General features: G+C 46.9%; 2 protein-coding genes across 4 annotated transcripts in view; one reads left to right on the top strand and one right to left on the bottom strand.

Moving 5' to 3' along the window:
• Positions 1 to 3908, top strand: part of LOC135916981 (putative sodium-dependent excitatory amino acid transporter glt-6) — a 29788-nt gene extending 25880 nt beyond the window's left edge. For both annotated transcript variants that reach the window (XM_070531980.1, XM_065450418.2), the window contains exons 10-11: positions 2284 to 2418; positions 3561 to 3908. In XM_070531980.1, the coding sequence (XP_070388081.1) occupies positions 2284 to 2418; positions 3561 to 3714 (289 nt within the window). In that variant the 3' untranslated portion in view covers positions 3715 to 3908. The remainder of the gene's footprint in view (positions 1 to 2283; positions 2419 to 3560) is intronic.
• A 497-nt stretch (positions 3909 to 4405) lies between these two features.
• The window catches only part of LOC135916985 (endochitinase-like), a 52006-nt gene continuing 37560 nt past the window's right edge, over positions 4406 to 18851 (bottom strand). For both annotated transcript variants that reach the window (XM_065450424.2, XM_065450422.1), the window contains exons 2-10: positions 17674 to 17758; positions 15761 to 15949; positions 14059 to 14182; positions 10633 to 10771; positions 9606 to 9709; positions 8885 to 9008; positions 8252 to 8443; positions 5597 to 5719; positions 4406 to 5012 (exon numbers count right to left, since the gene is read on the bottom strand). In XM_065450424.2, coding sequence (XP_065306496.1) covers positions 4857 to 5012; positions 5597 to 5719; positions 8252 to 8443; positions 8885 to 9008; positions 9606 to 9709; positions 10633 to 10771; positions 14059 to 14182; positions 15761 to 15949; positions 17674 to 17731 — 1209 coding nt within the window. In that variant the 5' untranslated portion in view covers positions 17732 to 17758 and the 3' untranslated portion in view covers positions 4406 to 4856. The remainder of the gene's footprint in view (positions 5013 to 5596; positions 5720 to 8251; positions 8444 to 8884; positions 9009 to 9605; positions 9710 to 10632; positions 10772 to 14058; positions 14183 to 15760; positions 15950 to 17673; positions 17759 to 18851) is intronic.

Here is an 18851-nt window from a genome sequence, read left to right on the forward strand (position 1 = left end):
AAATAGATGGCATAAAATACAGAACATGCGCAGTACCTCAGACAAATTCACTTGCACAAAGTGTGCGCACTCGAACAGGTGGTGGTGGTGGTGGTGGTGATGTTGAAGCAGGCGGGGTTAGCCTGGCATACATAGCCGGCAATTGTTCCGCCTGATCCTCCTTCGAGTTGAGATCAGGGGTGTGTCACCAGCTGTCGATGAGCCCCGTGTCTTGCAGGAAGGCTATCAGCAGTCGTTGCGCTCTCTTCCTGAATGCCGCGGGCCCTCCGGGGAAAACAACGTCCTCAAAGGTCCTGTGCGTGAGACCGCTTTTTTGTAGCTTGTCGACCATCGCTTTTCTTTCTGTGTCAAACTGCGGGCATAGCCAAATGAAATGTTCGATGTCGCCAATGTCACCACAGAAAGCACAGAGTGGGGAAGCGCGAAGCCCAGTCTTGAATAACCAAGCTGGGGTGTACGCGGAGTCGGTCCTGATGCGGTATAAAAGCGTCACTTGTTCGCGTGTAAATCCATGAGGCACACAGGGTTCGTGTGGATTCGAACACTCGAACACTATATGCACACTCTGCACGAAAGCGCGTGGAAAAGTAAAACTATCTGCATAATTACTATGTAGCCCACCCGATCCCCAACAAATGGAGAAAAGCAACTTCCAGTACGGCGGTGGTGGTGGTGGTGATGTTACAGTCGGTTTTAGCTTGGTATACGAGGCCGGCGCCTCTGTTGAGGACAGGCCATGTGCATGGCATTTACCAGCTTCAGGCCTCGATAAAAGAGATAAAGAATTATTAAGATGAAAGTCTCATGGGTTAAAAAATCCGTTGTCCGGTGTTATTCAAGAATTTGCAATCCGATGTTATGCCACCAAATTTGATGGTGCCACCCCCTGACCGCTGGTGCGACTCGAACCCACGACCTTTGGTGGGAGTCATACCCTTTACTTTGGTGGGACCAAAATTCAATGGCACCAAAATTTATGGAGCCACCATTGATGGTCGAACCCAGAATCATTGCTGGGAGGCGAATCCACGACCTTTGGTGTTAATTAAGGCGAAGTTAATTAGGGCACTCGAACCCACGACCTTTTGTGGGAGAAAACAAGTAACAGGAAGTAACAACGCATTCGAATGGAAATGTCAAGTAATTCATTGAATGTTTGGCGAGCGCGCCGGCTTTCGCATTCATCCTCTTTAGCGTACGCTACACTGACCATCAACTTTTTCACTTCGACAATTTTAGCTTAACTAAGAAATTTTCTCCCGTGCTCTCTCTTACAGTACTTCCAACGAAGGAGCTTGAAGGAGCTTGAGAACCTCGTTATAACAAAATGGGATGTAATGAAATAGTGGACATAAGAAAGTAAATGAAATTCCCCTTTAAATCACCATAGTGATCCATGTATTTAAAACCTCATTTTAACGAAGTGAAATTGTCCTGCCAATGGATATAACGAACTAGATTCGTCTCCAAAACTAAACAATTCCCGACCGCTGCGCGCCGAGTACATCGCTTTCCGCGGGGTTCGGCACTCGTTCGCAGCGACAGTTCAAAACTCCCGCGTCTCCGCGTCGAATACATCGTCGAGCAGCACTGATCTTTCGCACAGCCCCGCGTAGCTGCGCACCTGCGCACAAGGAGCAGCTCACTACCGCACTTCTTCAATGACCTCACTTTCTTGCGCGTGCCTGGCTGCGCGAGACGCGTGGCAAAGCGAAAGACGCGCTGCGGTGCGAAAGATTAGTGCATTCACTCCTACCCCGTGGCGCGCCGTGAGGGCGGCGCAGCTGGGCGTGGCCTCCGAGATCGCATTGGTGCGATCTCGGAGGCCACGAGCCGGCTGAGCCAAGCCGTAACTGCGAAATTCGCTTAGCTCCTCGATCCCACAGCGCAGCGTTGTGTTGTGTTTCACGTGCCGATCGACCGCGCCCCACCAATTGGAAAGCGAACGCGAAAGACCACCACAATGGAACACGTGTTGCTCATGTCGGATATCCTTGTGTTATTTTATTCAAATTTCATCGCCTGCATGGCCTTGTAACGGTCCCGCGGGCCGAAAAGCCGTCTTCTTATTTCCATCTTTAACATTGTGCACCCCATTATGCATGCATTGCATTAAATGGTAATAACGGATAGAACGAAATAACGGATGTAACAAAGTTATTTAGGCTCCCCCTTCAACTTCTTTATAACGATGCTCGAGTGTACCTAACTTAACTTACTGGTATTTAGAACGCATCTGGGAGATTCCGAAGCAACAAACAACTTTATTTTATCCTTGCGCAGCATTTCGGCTACAGCTGTCAGTGTGGCGTCGACATCCGTTCCCAGCTCGGCCCTGTTTCTCATGGTGATGACATTGTCAGTCATCGGTGCCCCAGTCAGTGACGTCAGCCTTCTCTTCACCGTCGAGTGGTTGCTGTAAGTACACATAAGCTACGGAACGCAGACTTTACGCTTCCAGTTTACGGTGAAATTCAGACGGCGACCGACGGGAGAAAGAAAACGTTAAGTTGCTGATTCTTTTACTACAACCTCAAAATAAAGTGCCTATCATTGCCCGTTTACCTATTTGTCCCCTTCCATACATCGCCACTGACGTGACGGCAGCGACCCCATTGAAGTAACTGAGAATGGTACATTGTCATAACTCAGCAGTGACTCTCTTTGAAACCTTTATCGACAGGTGCGTTTAAACAAGTCGTTGTTGATCCTTTAAGGCAAAATGCATACGTCCCATACGCTTCAAAGAAAGCAATTATATACGATTATATGCCATCCTCTTAAAGACTCATTTGTTGTACGACCAATCGCATGAGATGATTGGATATGGAAGTTGGGGGGCTTTTGAATATTTTGGATACCCACTGGTAGAAGGCAGAGGGATCTCTGGTCTCGTAGATGCTCTCATTTATGATATTGCGGCAGAAATCAACGAACCTGATTAAGCCAGTACCTTCGTAACACACATTGTATGGAAAAGCATGCCAGTCCTCTGCTTCCTTCTGAAGAAGCAGTATCATTTCTAAGACGTTATTACGTTTTTGACGAACGAAAAAAAAAGATCTTGCGTATTTTAATATAAGCAATCAAACTGTAAACTTTAGTTCAGTTAGAGTAGCAATTAACATAACAATTAACAACGTTCGGACAATTTGTCATGAACAACACCTGCACACATGAGGAACGTAAAGGTGACCTCATTTTAGCGTCACAGCACTGAATACGCCTGAATATTTATTCAGTGTCAGGATCAAGAAGCTGGAATTCGGAATTTAAGTTTTGCAGTTGAATGCTCATAAATCACGCAAGAAGAGCTGTAGCTGGCACAAAAGAAAGATCGCAATAGTTGCTGCGTGCTGTGTTGTGTGATTAAAGCAACTGAAATAAATGTGGAAGTAAGATGATCAGGGGAACACACCGAACTTCATATTGTTTCCCAGATGTTGAAGCCTCCCTAATTCATAAAGGACAAAGTTCAAGATACCGCGAGACAGTCACATTAGGCCCATTTCTGACTGATCCCGTGCTCTCCTTAACTGTACTTCCCCACCTTCACGCAGCGACCGCGCACGGACGACCAACAACTGCTTAGGCGACTGCGTCACCTGCGCGGTGGTGGACCACGTCTGTTTCCGGAAGAAGGCGTCCGAGCTAAGCGAGGTGGTGGTCGTGTACGACGAAGCCAGCGAGAAGCTGCAGGACTCGACCTTATGAAGATCGAACACCGCGCGAACACCGTGACTCCGTCGCCCGCTGAGTTATACTTTTTTCAACCCAGTTGTTATAGTCACCATTGTATAATTAGACGGAAACAGTACATAGAGACATTGCACTCTTCTTCATTTTCATTTGAACTGGTCTTTTCGCGTGTGGATGTTATGTGAACGTTCTATAAACCATAGAGTACATCTGCTTGTCCATGTTCGTATTGCTGCTTGCGGTACATTGTGGCCCTTACGGGCGTAGGGTTTAGCGTAGAATAACGTGCCTCAATGTCAGCGCCCCCCCCCCCCCTGCCATGGCATCGAGGCACCCTAGCATAGGAGCGCTCGTAGCTAGCGCCGTCTTGTGCTCGTTTGTTCAACCACAAAGCATCATAATTCTTTTCTTTTTTTGCCGTTGTTCTCGTGGAAAGATAATGTAGTCACTATGCATTCTCACGCTGCTCTACTGTAGTTAACAGCAGATATGCTGCTACATTTATGTAGTTAACAGAGTAGACGCTGTCTACTGGCACTGCACTGGTCTTATGCTTGCGGAACAAGCTTTCTGCATGTTCCCGCTTGCTTGTGTGTGCCACCAACACATCTGTAGCTCGCAGAAGCACACGTTCCTAGCGCCTTTGTAAACGTCCCGACTCTTCTCTATAGTGCCGCTGAGAAAGTGACAGACAGTCCCCGACTCCTTTTACACGTCTCAGACGATTTATTGTTGGTAATGAATTAGGAACAATGTGGTGTATCATAGTGCTCACAGTGAACAAACACGGCTCGCTTCACGACTAATATTTACATTTGTTCGTACAGACCATTGCATCTTCGATTCATTTGGGGCAGCCAAAGCTGTCTGTAGATTTTCTCAACTCTTACGTATGACCACGCCACAGCGTCGTGCGCTGGGCAGTACAGTTAGGAAGTTTCGATGCGATGGTGCACCCCGGAGGTCTACGTAGAGGGGTCTGTATGACACAAGCGACAACAACTAGACATTCCATACATCACAGTGCGTCGGCAAGCCCCGGTGTGTTGTCCAGAAAGGCAAAGAAGACTTGCTCGAGCACGCACTCCGTCACTAGATAAAACGGAGTCGCCCCACAGTCACAAAATACACGTGTCACGCTCAGGCAGCCTCGGACGTTAACCTATGCGCGGGTCGATCAGGCGTCCTTCGTTGAACTTTCGACACACAGAGTTAAGCAGCGGGTTCTTCACACCACAAACACCATTGAAGTCATCCATGTCGATGTTGAACACCATCACGCCTCCGTAGTCCTGTTCGAGCACGAAGTCCACCTGTAAACAGCAGCACGTGTGAGACATCTGTTGTTTAGCGACGAGTGCGTCGCAAGACGCTTCAAGTTCACGACAGTTGTTCAAACCACAACCGCGCACGAGCTCAACATTGTGTAGTGAGAGAACACGCAGTGTGTGTTTGTGTGTGGGGGGGTGGGAGGGGGTGTATTTGTTCCTAGCGTGGGAGGTGGGAGCTAAATCCTTACAACCCTCGATGGGCACTGCAGGAGAAAAATTGCTGAAATATAACTCAAAAACCCATAACACATCGCGTTTATACGGAAAGTTTTCAACTGCGCATTCTTTAGCGCAAGAAAACGACTGAAGAAGCACATCCGTAATAACAGAGGCAATAAAAACAGCCCTACATTCGTTAATGTTTTGCAACAAAAACAAAGTGGCTGCTTTACTCCCTCTGCATACGCAAGTCAATTTTCCGGAGCCCTTCTGCGACTCCGTACGCGAAAACGAAGATGTTTGGCTTTAACTTCGACGAAGCGAGCTCACCACTATCACAGTCTGGCCCTGGCAAATATTTTGTGTAGAGTGAAAAGCAGAAACTACTCGTACATATGCGCACGTACCTTTGCAGAGACACTCTCCTCGTCTTCGTATCCAACCCACTGGTCACCGCGATAGGCGTAGGGACACTGTCCAACCTCGTCGTATTCCCGTTTCCAGGAGAGCATGGTGATGTCCATGCAAACCTGCGTAGTTATATGGCACAACACCACTGGTGGCAAGGGCTTCGAGATTGTTTCACCGTCAATAAGCGAGCTTCAAGAGTTCAAAGCCTTGGTCCCTGTAGTACCCCACATACCACTATAGTGCTCACTACGGAGTGGTAGACATGCTCGCCGTAAACTGCAGAAACTCACTCTGTTTTCCAGCCTAGAAGCGTACCCTTCCCTCTACATGCCTCCAACCAAAAATAAGGGCGGGGTGGCGAGGGAGACGCCATTGCCTTTATTGTTGCGATTACAAAATATGTGCGCGTTTTAACGTGCGGGGTTCCCACAATAAGCATACCTCCTACCCTTCACCGTGCGCCGTCTACGTCAGCGGGTTTTACACACAGCGTTAGCCCACGGCGCATAACGTTTCACCACCTCGATATGAAAGTGACTTCCTCACAGTGGCACTTTTTTTTCATATAATACAGAAAAATATACGACGGGCTAGCGCTATTGTGCCGACAGATAGTAGACCATCAATTCAGTTATTAGTCGAGTTTCTTACGTTCCTACTTTATTGGTCTATTGTGTTAATCTCTCTCCGTTTCCTATCTGGTTCATTTCGTTTCCCTTCTTATTCTAGGCTTCCGTGTACTCCCGTGCATGGGCCAGAGAAACATCGATTCTATTGCGTTTAATGGCATTTAACGATACTCTGCTGATGGTGCAGATACCTACTGATGGTGCAGAGTACTGAGAGTGCAGAGTGTTTTCAACTGATAACTTAACAAAGGCATGTTCTCTGCTCATGACTATGTGACACTCTGGGCCGTATTACGCGGGAAAGAAAGGGGAAAGCTACATTACTACGCATGAACAACTATGTTCCCTCCAATTTGTCCACTTCTGAGATCAGTCTTGCAAGAACACCGTGACATAAAAAGGTGGTCGCCTTCGCGTAACGTCAGAGATGCGGCTCTGCAGTGTAACCTTATTCCAACCTCCTTCCATTTAGTCCTTCGTGTAATATGGTTATTAAGGAGTACAGCTTCACTTAAGAATGAAATTACACTTTCACGCTCTATTATCAATGAATAATATCGCCGTTCATGAGCATACATTATAGGCATTGGTATGGTGTCATCGAACTGTGTGGTGTAAGCCATCAGACTTGCCTGTCACGTGCATAACATGCCGTCACAGAGTGGCACTATAAACTAGCCACTTAAACGCGCGCCAGTTACAGTGGCGCGTGGATGGCGTTCTCTACAAGGACAACGGGATGACGACGAGCGTATGACGACGATGGCGTGACGACTAAGCTATGAACAGAGGGACGGCGAAGCTGGAGGGACGGCGATAAAACAACCATGACGACATTACGACGATGCTATGACAACGAATGCCTGACGACTGTATGAACAGACAGACAGACAGACAGACAGACAGACAGACAGACAGACAGACAGACAGACAGACAGACAGACAGACAGACAGACAGACAGACAGACAGACAGACAGACAGACAGACAGACAGACAGACAGACAGACAGACAGACAGACAGACAGACAGACAGACAGACAGACAGACAGACAGACAGACAGACAGACAGACAGACAGACAGACAGACAGACAGACAGACAGACAGACAGACAGACAGACAGACAGACAGACAGACAGACAGACAGACAGACAGACAGACAGACAGACAGACAGACAGACAGACAGACAGACAGACAGACAGACAGACAGACAGACAGACAGACAGACAGACAGACAGACAGACAGACAGACAGACAGACAGACAGACAGACAGACAGACAGACAGACAGACAGACAGACAGACAGACAGACAGACAGACAGACAGACAGACAGACAGACAGACAGACAGACAGACAGACAGACAGACAGACAGACAGACAGACAGACAGACAGACAGACAGACAGACAGACAGACAGACAGACAGACAGACAGACAGACAGACAGACAGACAGACAGACAGACAGACAGACAGACAGACAGACAGACAGACAGACAGACAGACAGACAGACAGACAGACAGACAGACAGACAGACAGACAGACAGACAGACAGACAGACAGACAGACAGACAGACAGACAGACAGACAGACAGACAGACAGACAGACAGACAGACAGACAGACAGACAGACAGACAGACAGACAGACAGACAGACAGACAGACAGACAGACAGACAGACAGACAGACAGACAGACAGACAGACAGACAGACAGACAGACAGACAGACAGACAGACAGACAGACAGACAGACAGACAGACAGACAGACAGACAGACAGACAGACAGACAGACAGACAGACAGACAGACAGACAGACAGACAGACAGACAGACAGACAGACAGACAGACAGACAGACAGACAGACAGACAGACAGACAGACAGACAGACAGACAGGCAGGCAGACAGACAGACAGGCAGGCAGGCAGGCAGGCAGGCAGGCAGGCAGGCAGACAGACAGACAGACAGACAGACTTCATCAGGCACATGACACCTTCCGTGGCAGCGAGCACACGCGTGCTTACCTCGTAGTAGGCGAGTATCTCGTCCGACATGACGTACGGCCCCGGTACGGCGGGTACGTCTCGGCGCGTGGGCGCGGCGAGCGCGTGTCGGCGTGGGTCTTGTAGCGTGTAGCTGCGCCCGTAAAAGGGGATGCCCAGCATCAGCTTCTTCTTGGGCGCGCCCAGCTTCACCAGCCGGTTCAGGCCGTCCTCCTGCAGCGGCCGGAGCGAGACGAACAAGAGAGAGAGATGCAAATTTTCAGTCATTCACATGTCGTACGTCTGTCGTGCGAGTACGAAATGGTCAAAGGAATGCTCGTTACCATTTCTGGAACACTCGACATACTCTACAGACAGACATGTGTGAACTTTGAACTTTGTATAACTTCTACTGAAAGTGAAGATTTCTCCACTGCTGTGCGCATTTCGGCTAAGACTCACAATGCAGGTATTATTGCATATTAAGCATAGCAGAAACATGAAAACCACACTAGCATAAACTCTTCTTCACTGGAATCCCAAAATGTGTATCTTTGTAACGGCTACCGTTACAATAGTGTGCTACGGTGTGGGCCAGGCGTAGAAGTCGTGGGAAACAACGAAAAAAAAAATGCGGAGTGGGACTCAGAAAGATACGACAGAGCACAGGCTTACCGCGTTGAGAGATGCATATGGTCCCCTGTCAAAACAGCGCCTCCTGAGTGGGCTGTGTACGTCCGTGTAGCCCGTCCAGGTGCCACGAAGGTCGTGCGTGAACACGTTGAACCAGTCGACGTACCTGTGGCAGATCAGGGCACAATCAGGCGAGAAAGCTTCTCCACTCTGACAATAAATCAGATTATTTCCCTTCAAAGTGCGAGAAACAGCAAGTAGCAGCTTTCATTCCATGAACTGCATACACGAGATTATAATTTGTGTACAGCACACCGTAAATAGACGCTCAAAGGTCGAGTAAATATAGAGAAAAGACACGGAAAACTAGCGGCGTCCACATGCACATGTTGACGATGTTGATGGTACTTTATGACGTTTTGTCGGTTGTTTCGAAGCGCCCGTCGCATATGGTTCTGCAGATTGCGCAGGTCGATGCAAGTTAATACGAACTTTCTAGGCTTACGACTTATTCTGTTTAAAAACTTTCGTTCGCTTTTAGCTTGCGACCATCAGCATGTATTGAAGGTCCATTTTACAAAAAATATTCTTGTGAAAACTAAAGCTTGTCCACCATTTCCCTCCCCCTCGCTTCCCCAAGCTAAGAAGATGCAGTGTTTGGTAGAGCACTCCTATCTCGTTTCAAGTTATGAAGGCACTCACGCGCACCTTGATGTTACGTAAGCACACGCGTCATTTGATGAGAAATTTACAGACTGCTTACCTCGAGAGAGCCGCCACGTTGTAACCACTCTTGAGGAGCATTGAGTCAACTGGAATAGTCGTTGAGAGCATGAAGTCGTACTTCTCGAATTCAGACCTGAGCTCCTGCAAAAGCCAGAATACAAACTTCTAATGTTATGCACAGCTCACTATCGGAAGAAGGAATTCTACACCATCGATGGGGCCTAACGTCACAGAAGAAGGCCGTGCAAGTATTACTGCGCTTCTTGCGATCTACCGGCCTTTGTGAATGTCTCGAACTGGAACGCCCTTGGCGTGTGTTTCTCTGTGAGTGCATTTTTTAACACTTTCTTCTCTATCCTCTTTCTAATCCCTGTCTCCCCACCCCAGTGTTGGGTAGCAAACAGAAGACTAACCACCCTTCCTTTCCTCTTCGTCTCTCTCTCTCTCTCTTACACACACAGCTCGATCTCTAGATGAGCAGAGCTAACTCACTTCGTCTACACTCCTACTATCACTTTCGGTTACGTATCAGGCAGCGTATTTAAGATGTGCGTAGAAACTAAGAAACAAAATTCCTTCATATTACGTTAACCACCACAGCAGCTAAATACGTCTTTAGTCTGCTAAACATATATCCATATATATATATATATATATATATATATATATATATATATATATATATATATATATATATATATATATATATATATGTGTGTGTGTGTGTGTGTGTGTGTGTGGTGTGTGTCAACGCGATTTCTAGACCTCGTTTATTTTTTATTTGATATACAAAAACCAAATGGACGGTCGCAACGGAGACTTGCATTAATTAGACCAAAGCGGGGCATACAGAACTGACCCCAACATTATCCGACGCTCGAAGTTCGCAATATTCGCGGACGCTTCCTTTCGCCTTCAGCACAGTGAAACTTTAAAATGTATCCACAGAAATTGGCAGTGATAACAACACCATGGGTCACAAAATAAAAAAGAACCAGAGAACTTCCAGAGCACTCCCACCAAACACGGGAAACAGCGTCCTGGTACATTGAGCTCACACGCACCTTCATGACGAGGACAAAGTTTTCTTTGTCACCGTGGGTGCCTCCGCGCACCATCGTACCCGGATACTGCCAGGATATATCCAGGCCGTCGAAGCCGTATTGACGCATCCAGCGCACCGCGCTCTTCACGAACTTCCGCCTGCGATTCCGAGGACAAGAAGAGGAATGACACGTGCTTCAGCAGTGCTTCATCATCAGAAACATCATCATCATCCCATTTGTGCTCACTTTAGCATGTATGTCCCTCCCAGCGAGCTACGATTATGCCTGTTCCGAGGCGGCCGTCTCAATCCTATACCTGCAAATTTATTGATCTAAGCGTGCATCTAATACATCAAAGCCCTCAACTGCGTTTCCTTTCTACTGGCTCCTAATATGTTGCTCCAATAACGCACTTGTTAGGTGCTCTACGCATTACGTGGTATTTCCATCTCCACCACTCTCTATTATGTTCAGCTAATGTAATAGATACCCGTCGTTTGCTCTTTAAATAGTTAGCCTATAGCTTTTACAAGCCGATCGTTCTGCAAACTATATTGAAGTACTCATGAGAGCCGCGGCCTTTAGATTCGAATGTATGACGTACTAAAGCTCATATACTTCACAGTACTTCCAGCATTACTAAACGCTATCTTCCCCATGTATGGTATATGTTGCTGTCTTTGGAAAGCCCGACAACTGGGTAGTCCTTTATACCTCGAGGTGACAGGTTCCGCGCGGACTTATAATGCTCTGCCACATTCGTGTCTCGAAAGGATATGCGTATCATTTTAACGCGACAGCGTTTAGGAGCTCGTGTCGCAGAAAAGACGGTGTCGTCGGCGTCGGTGTCGGCGTCGTCGGCGTTGGCCGTGAGCGATAAATCCCAGCAGGCACTTCATGAATAAAAAACAACTTGCAACATGGGCTGGGTGGGAATCGAACCAGGGTCTACCACTTAGCCACGAGTTCGATGCTTCAAAGCGGTACAAAAGCGTCTCTAGTGAATGCGGTGTTGCCTTAGAAACAAGCTGTTTCACCCCCGTATGCAGAGATGCAACTTAAGTCGAAGCACATGCTTGACTTGATCCGAGTGACGCCTATCGGGAACGCGCCGAAGGAAACGCAGTGAGCGTCTTTGGGCACGTTAACGCCAGGCGTCATCTAAATCAAGTCAAGCATGTGCTTCGACTTAAGTTGCATCTCTGCATACGGGGGTTAAGGCTCAGGCGTGCGTCGCTTGCTTAGGCGCACATTTCGTTGCCGCGCCGAACGCGGCGCTGCTCGATGCTCACCGCGTCCGATACGGGGCGCGTAGTCGCTGCGCCGTAGCCCACTGTCTTACACCCCTTGGCGGGTCGACGGGAACGCTGTCGCCTTCCACTCTTGAAGGTGAAGCTTAAGCGTCCTCCAATTTTTTCGTTCCATCATTCGATGAGTGGTGCTTACCTTACTTTCAAGTTTCTTTGTCACCATCCAAACATGTTTCGGCCCGAACGCTAAGATCACCCTGATTATAGACGTTTCGTCTCTGCAATGCTGTAAAGCATCACCGAAAAGGTTATCGATGCGTTCACTTGCCATTGTTCTCTGCTCAGCAAGCACTCACTCCCACTTGAACGTTTCTGAATATCTGAGTAGATCCGTTCAGCACCGCAAGGATGGAAAATCTCGGGTCCCAAAAGATGTGCATGTTTTCAGATCTGCTTAAACTTCCAAGATTCTCTCCGGGAAATTTAAGCTCATTTGTTCTTAGAAACTTCAGCCTTATTTCTTTAATAAGTAGTGTATTAATGCATTAAACTAAATAATACGCGTAAATTTGGCTTCATTTAGGAGGTAGGGGAACGTAATGTTCTGTTTAGTATGGTTTAGGGTGTTGAGCGGGTCGTAGGCCATATTGTAGCAGATAGGTCAGCGTAATAAACCTAACTCGCTTGTCATCTGTAATTTTCAAACTTCACAAGAAAAATTTGAACGAGATGAGTTCCTCCATTGCCGAATGCGTTGAATTTAGGATGCCGACATCACAAGTCATCGCACCAGAGGGTGACGAGGACACTGTTGCAGTTTTTAAGTACAACAGGCTTGGACAAGCGGCTGTAGCTTGAAATTACGGTTTTAGTGCTACAAGGGGTACTACGCTGTGCGGTGATAATGACCGACTGGGGCTTGTGTATCTGTGCTTCCTTTCTTCCTTTCTTCCTCACTCTCTCTGCTCTGCTATAACTTTACTTCCCCTCCCCTCTCTCCTCAGCGTACGGTAGCAAACTGGATCTTCCCCTCTGGTTAACCTTTCCCCTTTTCTTGTCCCTGTCTTTCAACTAAGTAGGAACTAGAAATAAATGGATTACAACTGGAGAGGTTCGAAGCACCACGCCTCCGGCTGCTCCACTTATAGGCAGATATAAATTTGCATAAATAAACAAAAATTAAATAATAATAATAATAGCAATAATAATTACTTAGACACCATATGAAGCAACACACGGAAAATGGCCTGTCTAAGTCTACAAAGATCTATGTGACTAGGCCCGGCAGATTGGATACAGCGATATGGTTATGCAGTCAAAGAGTAGAAAAAATAATAATAAGAAAAAGCCGGCAGATTCCACGCCCTCTGCGAATCGATGCCATGCGAGGCAGTCTATGAGGAGCCTACCGAGGTAGTAAAAGGACCATGATAGCACCAAGACGTAGGCGATTGTATCATGACCTCCATGACACGTATATCATGACATTCATCTCATGACCTATCATTTATGTTCGTCATACACTCTTGTCATACTACGCCAATTTTGCTACATACCAAGTTAACGAAACGACCGTGAGAGCACCAAGACGTTGGCGGCTGTTTCGAGACCTACATGACACAGATGTCATGATATTCATGTCATAACCTATCATTTATATTCGGCATACGCTCTTATTATACTATGTCAATTTTGGTACCTATCGATTTAACGAAGTGGCCATGAGAGCACCGAGACGTAGGTGGCTAGATAGATACTGTCGAAGTGGCAAATGTTCACCAAGAAATGTTTCGCATTTAATAATAAAGGCTATTTAGCATACCCAATCACTAGCACATACAAGAGGCAAAAAAGAAAGATGAAGAGCAGCAACGCATGCAAGTCACTGTGCATATAGTCAATATGCACAGTATTGCACAGCTATGCACAGCTCAATATTGCACAGCACAAATATGCACAGCACAAATATGCACAGCTCAATATTTTTTTACCCTACTAGTAAAGAAGATATCCTTGCAATAAAAGCTGTGAGAGCGTAGATTTCCTCTCGAGGCGCCATCATAACTAACTTTGAAGGATGGCGCGTGAATAAAATTGCGAGGCTGCTTATGATTCAGGGAGCACAGAAAATACCCAGCCGTGGTAAAGCAATAATGCGTCCTTTTGTTGACTACGTGCACTTAATGTAGCTCACCTGCTTACAGTGTGGCTGACCATGCGTGAGAACACGCTGTGTCCGTACTCCCAGCCTCCGACAGAAATGAGCGTCTTTACATGCGAGTACTTCTTCTTTATCGACGTGAACTCCTGGTACAGGCCTGCGAGACAGACGGGAAGAGAAGGTCAAACATATTTGCAACTTTTTTTTGAGAGCATGTCCTAAGACTTCTGCTTTTGCACTCCCGACACATGGCTCGTGTAGAGGTTCACTGAAACATGTTGTCTGACCTCTTCTAACTAAGAATTTCGCTGAGAATTTCGATAAGACACTCGGCGTATTTTTTATGGTCTAATGTTTATGCATAAAGGTAATGCTAAACTCGCGGACACCTTTCTGTGGCTATGAAGTAAAAGCTACCAGCGCGGAGCTAATGCACTCATGTCACAGCACAAGTAGTCCGCACTTACTTGACATCGCTTTGTGACATTTTCTATTTCCGGGGAGCAGTGCTGTCTGCTCCGAAGCAGAGGGCGTATGGGCGCGTGCCGAAGGAGGAGTTGGTTTTGCTGCCGTGTTGGAACGAAGACTCTCCTTCATTGCGATAGCAATTGCACGGACACTCCAAGCGCATTTCCGTCGTCGCCGTGAGGTTCCGCCTAAAGTCGAAGGGCGATAACACCGTCGCCGACCGTGTATGTGCGAGTGAAGGCGTGCGAGAGGAGCCCACGACCACGACTCAATCTCGCTCTCGCGAAAGAGACGAAAGCGGGCAGGAAGCGCCCCATCCCCCGTCGTTTCCGAGGCACCGGGGTTATGAGAGAAAGGGGTAGGGAGGCGGCGTTCTACTCCGGCTGCCACTGCGCATGTGGCGGCTGCGCGCGGTCGGCCGGCCACATGTTGAGAGCGATCTGCGTTGGGGGCAGAGTCTAAATGCGTCGGCGGCTCGTAGCTTTGTGCGTGCTATGCGTTCTCGGCGCTCACTTTTCCGTGAAATAATAGACAGCACGAATGTTACTTCGTTCGCTGCAGCTGCCGCGTTTCCTCACGCCGGTGTTTTGACAGCGAGTTTCCGCGGTCATCGAGTCAGATGTATTCGTGTTTGCTTGAGCGCGCGTGACACTGTGGTTGGTAATTTAGTTGGTGTGCCTGTGTTTACAAGTTTATACGGCCGATAAAACTACTATCTTTACTTCGTACAGCTGCCCACTAATTTGCTATAGCAATCGATGCTTCGCCGTTCGGGCGAAGCAGCAATTTTTTATTACTCAGTGGCCAATATAGGAGTCTATAGTTTATTTAAATGCTTAAAATAAAAAACGCTGCTCAACATTTTAACTATATTATCCTAAATTATTCATTTATACATTGGACTATATCCAGCAGCACAGCCACACGTGCGCTTAGGTTCTGTAGCTTTGGCTGCGTAGCCTCAGAACTTTGTCCGCGGGTGTAGCAACTGCCTTTAATATGGTAACCACTCTGCCCTAGCATTAACTCCACCTTTAAGAGTTCTCATACTGCTCCATTGTGTGCGTTCACCCTGCAATGGGACGTGATGAGAAAAAAATCGCAGTCCAGCTGGTAGCAGAATACTTTTACGAACTAGGCTCAAATAACGGAAGAAATAGCTACACACCTACCGAAGCATTTGACAGCACTCCATCTTCTCTTGAATTCTAAAGTTCAGCTTTCGAAATTCGGAAGACGTTGCAAAAACTCGCGTGAGGTGACATACCAGTGTTGTTGAGGTAGGAGGACATGCTGGACTCCATCTCAAACGTCTCGGAGTTGATGGTGACGAAGGCCAGGGTCACGTAGTTGCACAGGTGTCCCGGGATGTCCGAAATGCGGTAGTTCATCGGGCTCGGCCGCGACATCGCCTCGCCGTAGTAGTAGCACACCACAGGTTTCTTGTCATCGTCATCTTAAACCGAGAAGACATAGGGAGAGAACGGGCACCCAAAGAGAGTCTTTATCAAATCCATAGCTACAATGATTCCAAGGCAGTTATTACGACAATGTTGAAAGTGAGCTTGAAAATACTTTGGCACGGGTTAAAACAAATAAACTTGTCTTAAATAGCAAACAACACCTATGTCCTAAGACATGCAACTTGTTTCTTTGACACAGATTAATCCAGCAAATTAGCAGTCATAGATATCTAGAAATAAATACTGACTCGTCACTGCACTGAGGTCCACATATTGAACAATGAAATAACTAAAAATTTGTTCCTGGTTATTATACCTTGTGGAAGGTAGTTGAACAATTCCATGTTCAAACATTGCGTATCATGTTTGTGGTGTCGCTCTCTCGTTTCCCCTTATTTCTTGCGCTGTGTAGTTCTTTTTTTTTTTCATTGAATCACCAGCACTCCCAAGCTCCCACACTAAGTCGTACTGCACACCTCTGATCAAAAATTCAAAAACATACTGCGCCACAAATTGCATCGGCGGTCAAGAACACGCCTTCTAATAGATTTTTTCCAGAGTTGAGCATAATGTCATTTATCCAAGCTGAGAATAAAGCACAATTGTCTCAATCCACAGGACACTATAACCACAAACAAACCAGATCTTTTATTTAAATTTCTTCCGCCTACAAGAGATATTACGAAGGCCAAGCATTATTACAAAGTCAATTTGCCATAAAGTCACAATGATTGCGGTCAGCATTTTTTATCGTTTGTCGCTGCACAAAATTTTGAATGAAATACCCTGCATTATTAAACAAATTACAAACATTGCCTTATCAATAAAGCATCACCTTAAAGCGCGCGTATAAAATGACTTATTATTGCTTTAGATTGCATTTTATGTTTACTTTTATGTTCTGCATCCAGAACTAACCACGTAGACTAATGATCCAGATGATACTGTCGACTGTATTGGCCTGTGCCTGAATAATATGTTTCTTCTCTTCTTTACGAAAGAGCACGCAGTAGTCATGTCGCACACTGTGTCAACTAACATAGTAATTAACCCAGTGACACTCGATTTAATTGTGAACGAAGCTCCCACACCAAGGCCGTAATGTTTTTCGCATTTGTTCTGGCGACCTTCTAGGCATATAGTTTTTGTAAACGTCCATCATGCGGACATATTCGAAAAACTCGAAATATTTGGGATCCGTATTCGCAGAACTTCACTCACGTATGACCATCTTCATATTGGCAGGTGTTCGGGTGTCCGCTTTTCGTCATATCAATCAGTGTGATAACGACAGGATCACCCCGGCGAATACTGGTTTCAAGACAGCCTTTGCGTAATATACGATTCCTGAATACCGGTCGACGAATTGCTTAACTACGCTATACATGCGCATGTGTTTTGTTGTTGTTTACTCAACGGAAATTTTAATATCGTCTCTTTTCTTTCCAAGTCACGAAGACCTCCACTTTAGCGTCTTCGAGAGGTCTTAGGTTTTGGCTGGACACGGATGCTCACGGGTCAGAACTTTGGCTAGGGAGCACTGTGTGGTTTCCCGAGAATGGAAGATATTCCCAGGTTCGTGGAAAGCGTCTATTTCAGCAACACCGGCACGTACAAGAACGGAGCGGTAAAATACCGTGTGATTAGGCGGCCGGCGGAAGCCTGGCCACCGTTTCTTTGAGAAGTGAAATGTTGCGGATGACGCTCCATGACTTACCGGCCCCTGCGATCAGCAGCTGCGCAGCGCATAGAACCAGGAACGCTTGCCGCCACATCTTGTTGGAACCGTTTCGTCTCAAAGCCTGGGTGGAACCAAGACACGATACAGAGAAAAGAGTACATTACTCAACAGCGGCGACGGCATCGACTCCGTCTCTAGCCCATGAGTAAACAATGGGTGAACCCGAGTGCCCCTGTGGAAAGGGCCCTTTCGTGAGCATAATTGTTACTTCCCATCTTCTATGGAACATCCGGAGCATTCTTTCTGACACATCAACCAGTTCATGCAGTCATTTAGTTTTCCAAACGTTGAGATAACCCTAACTTTGCGCCTCTTATATACTTCTGACTTTAGAATGGTTGGTTCGTGGCTCATAGAAACAATTTATGGGAGGGATACCCCTACTTCTGACTTTCACATAAACGGTCTAGTGAGCCACCCAGACCCGTTTTCAAGCTAAGTAAGGCTATAGGCCGCTCCCTTGTCTGACTTGAGCAGCTGTTTGTCGCGCCAAGCAGGTATACATGCTCAAAATTAGGAGCCCTTTCTCTGGCCGATCACTTCCAGTGATACCTACGACAGCGCGTGGCTAAAAACAAAAAAAAACATAAAATAAACTGCCAAAGCGGGCGCGACGAATTAAGCTCCCGGGCGGGCGAAGCTTTCCGTCAACGTTGTTTCTGCGTGATGCACAAGTGCATGCATCTCGCAGGAGAGCTGTTCAACGCAAACAAGTACCAGTCGCTACATCAATACAGGGCGCTGGAAGGTAGGTTGTGGGTATTTGAACTATATTGCTGAAATTAATTGAGCAGGCACGCGGCCGTGAAAGTCCGAAAGCAAAGAGAAGACCTGTAAGAGGTGAAGAAAAGAAAAAGACCTGTAAGAGGTGAAGCTCGGTGCAATCGGGGACCGGCAGGTTATACAAGGACCAAGTTGGGACTTCACTACAAATGCACTGCCAGAAAGTGGCGCAGGTGGCTAAAACGATACCAATATGAGCCTAAAGAAATGCAGCGTGTACTCCTTCATCTGTCAAGCGTTCAGTCAAACTAAATGTGAAGCAAATTGCTCAGCAAAGAAAACGTTCAAGGGCCGCAAAGCATCTCTAGAGGCCATCAATCATTTACTCTGATAAGCTTTCAGCGATCTCGCATTAACGTCACGACTCCCCG

Source organism: Dermacentor albipictus, chromosome 1 (genome assembly GCF_038994185.2).
Source record: "Dermacentor albipictus isolate Rhodes 1998 colony chromosome 1, USDA_Dalb.pri_finalv2, whole genome shotgun sequence".
NCBI lineage: Eukaryota > Metazoa > Arthropoda > Arachnida > Ixodida > Ixodidae > Dermacentor > Dermacentor albipictus.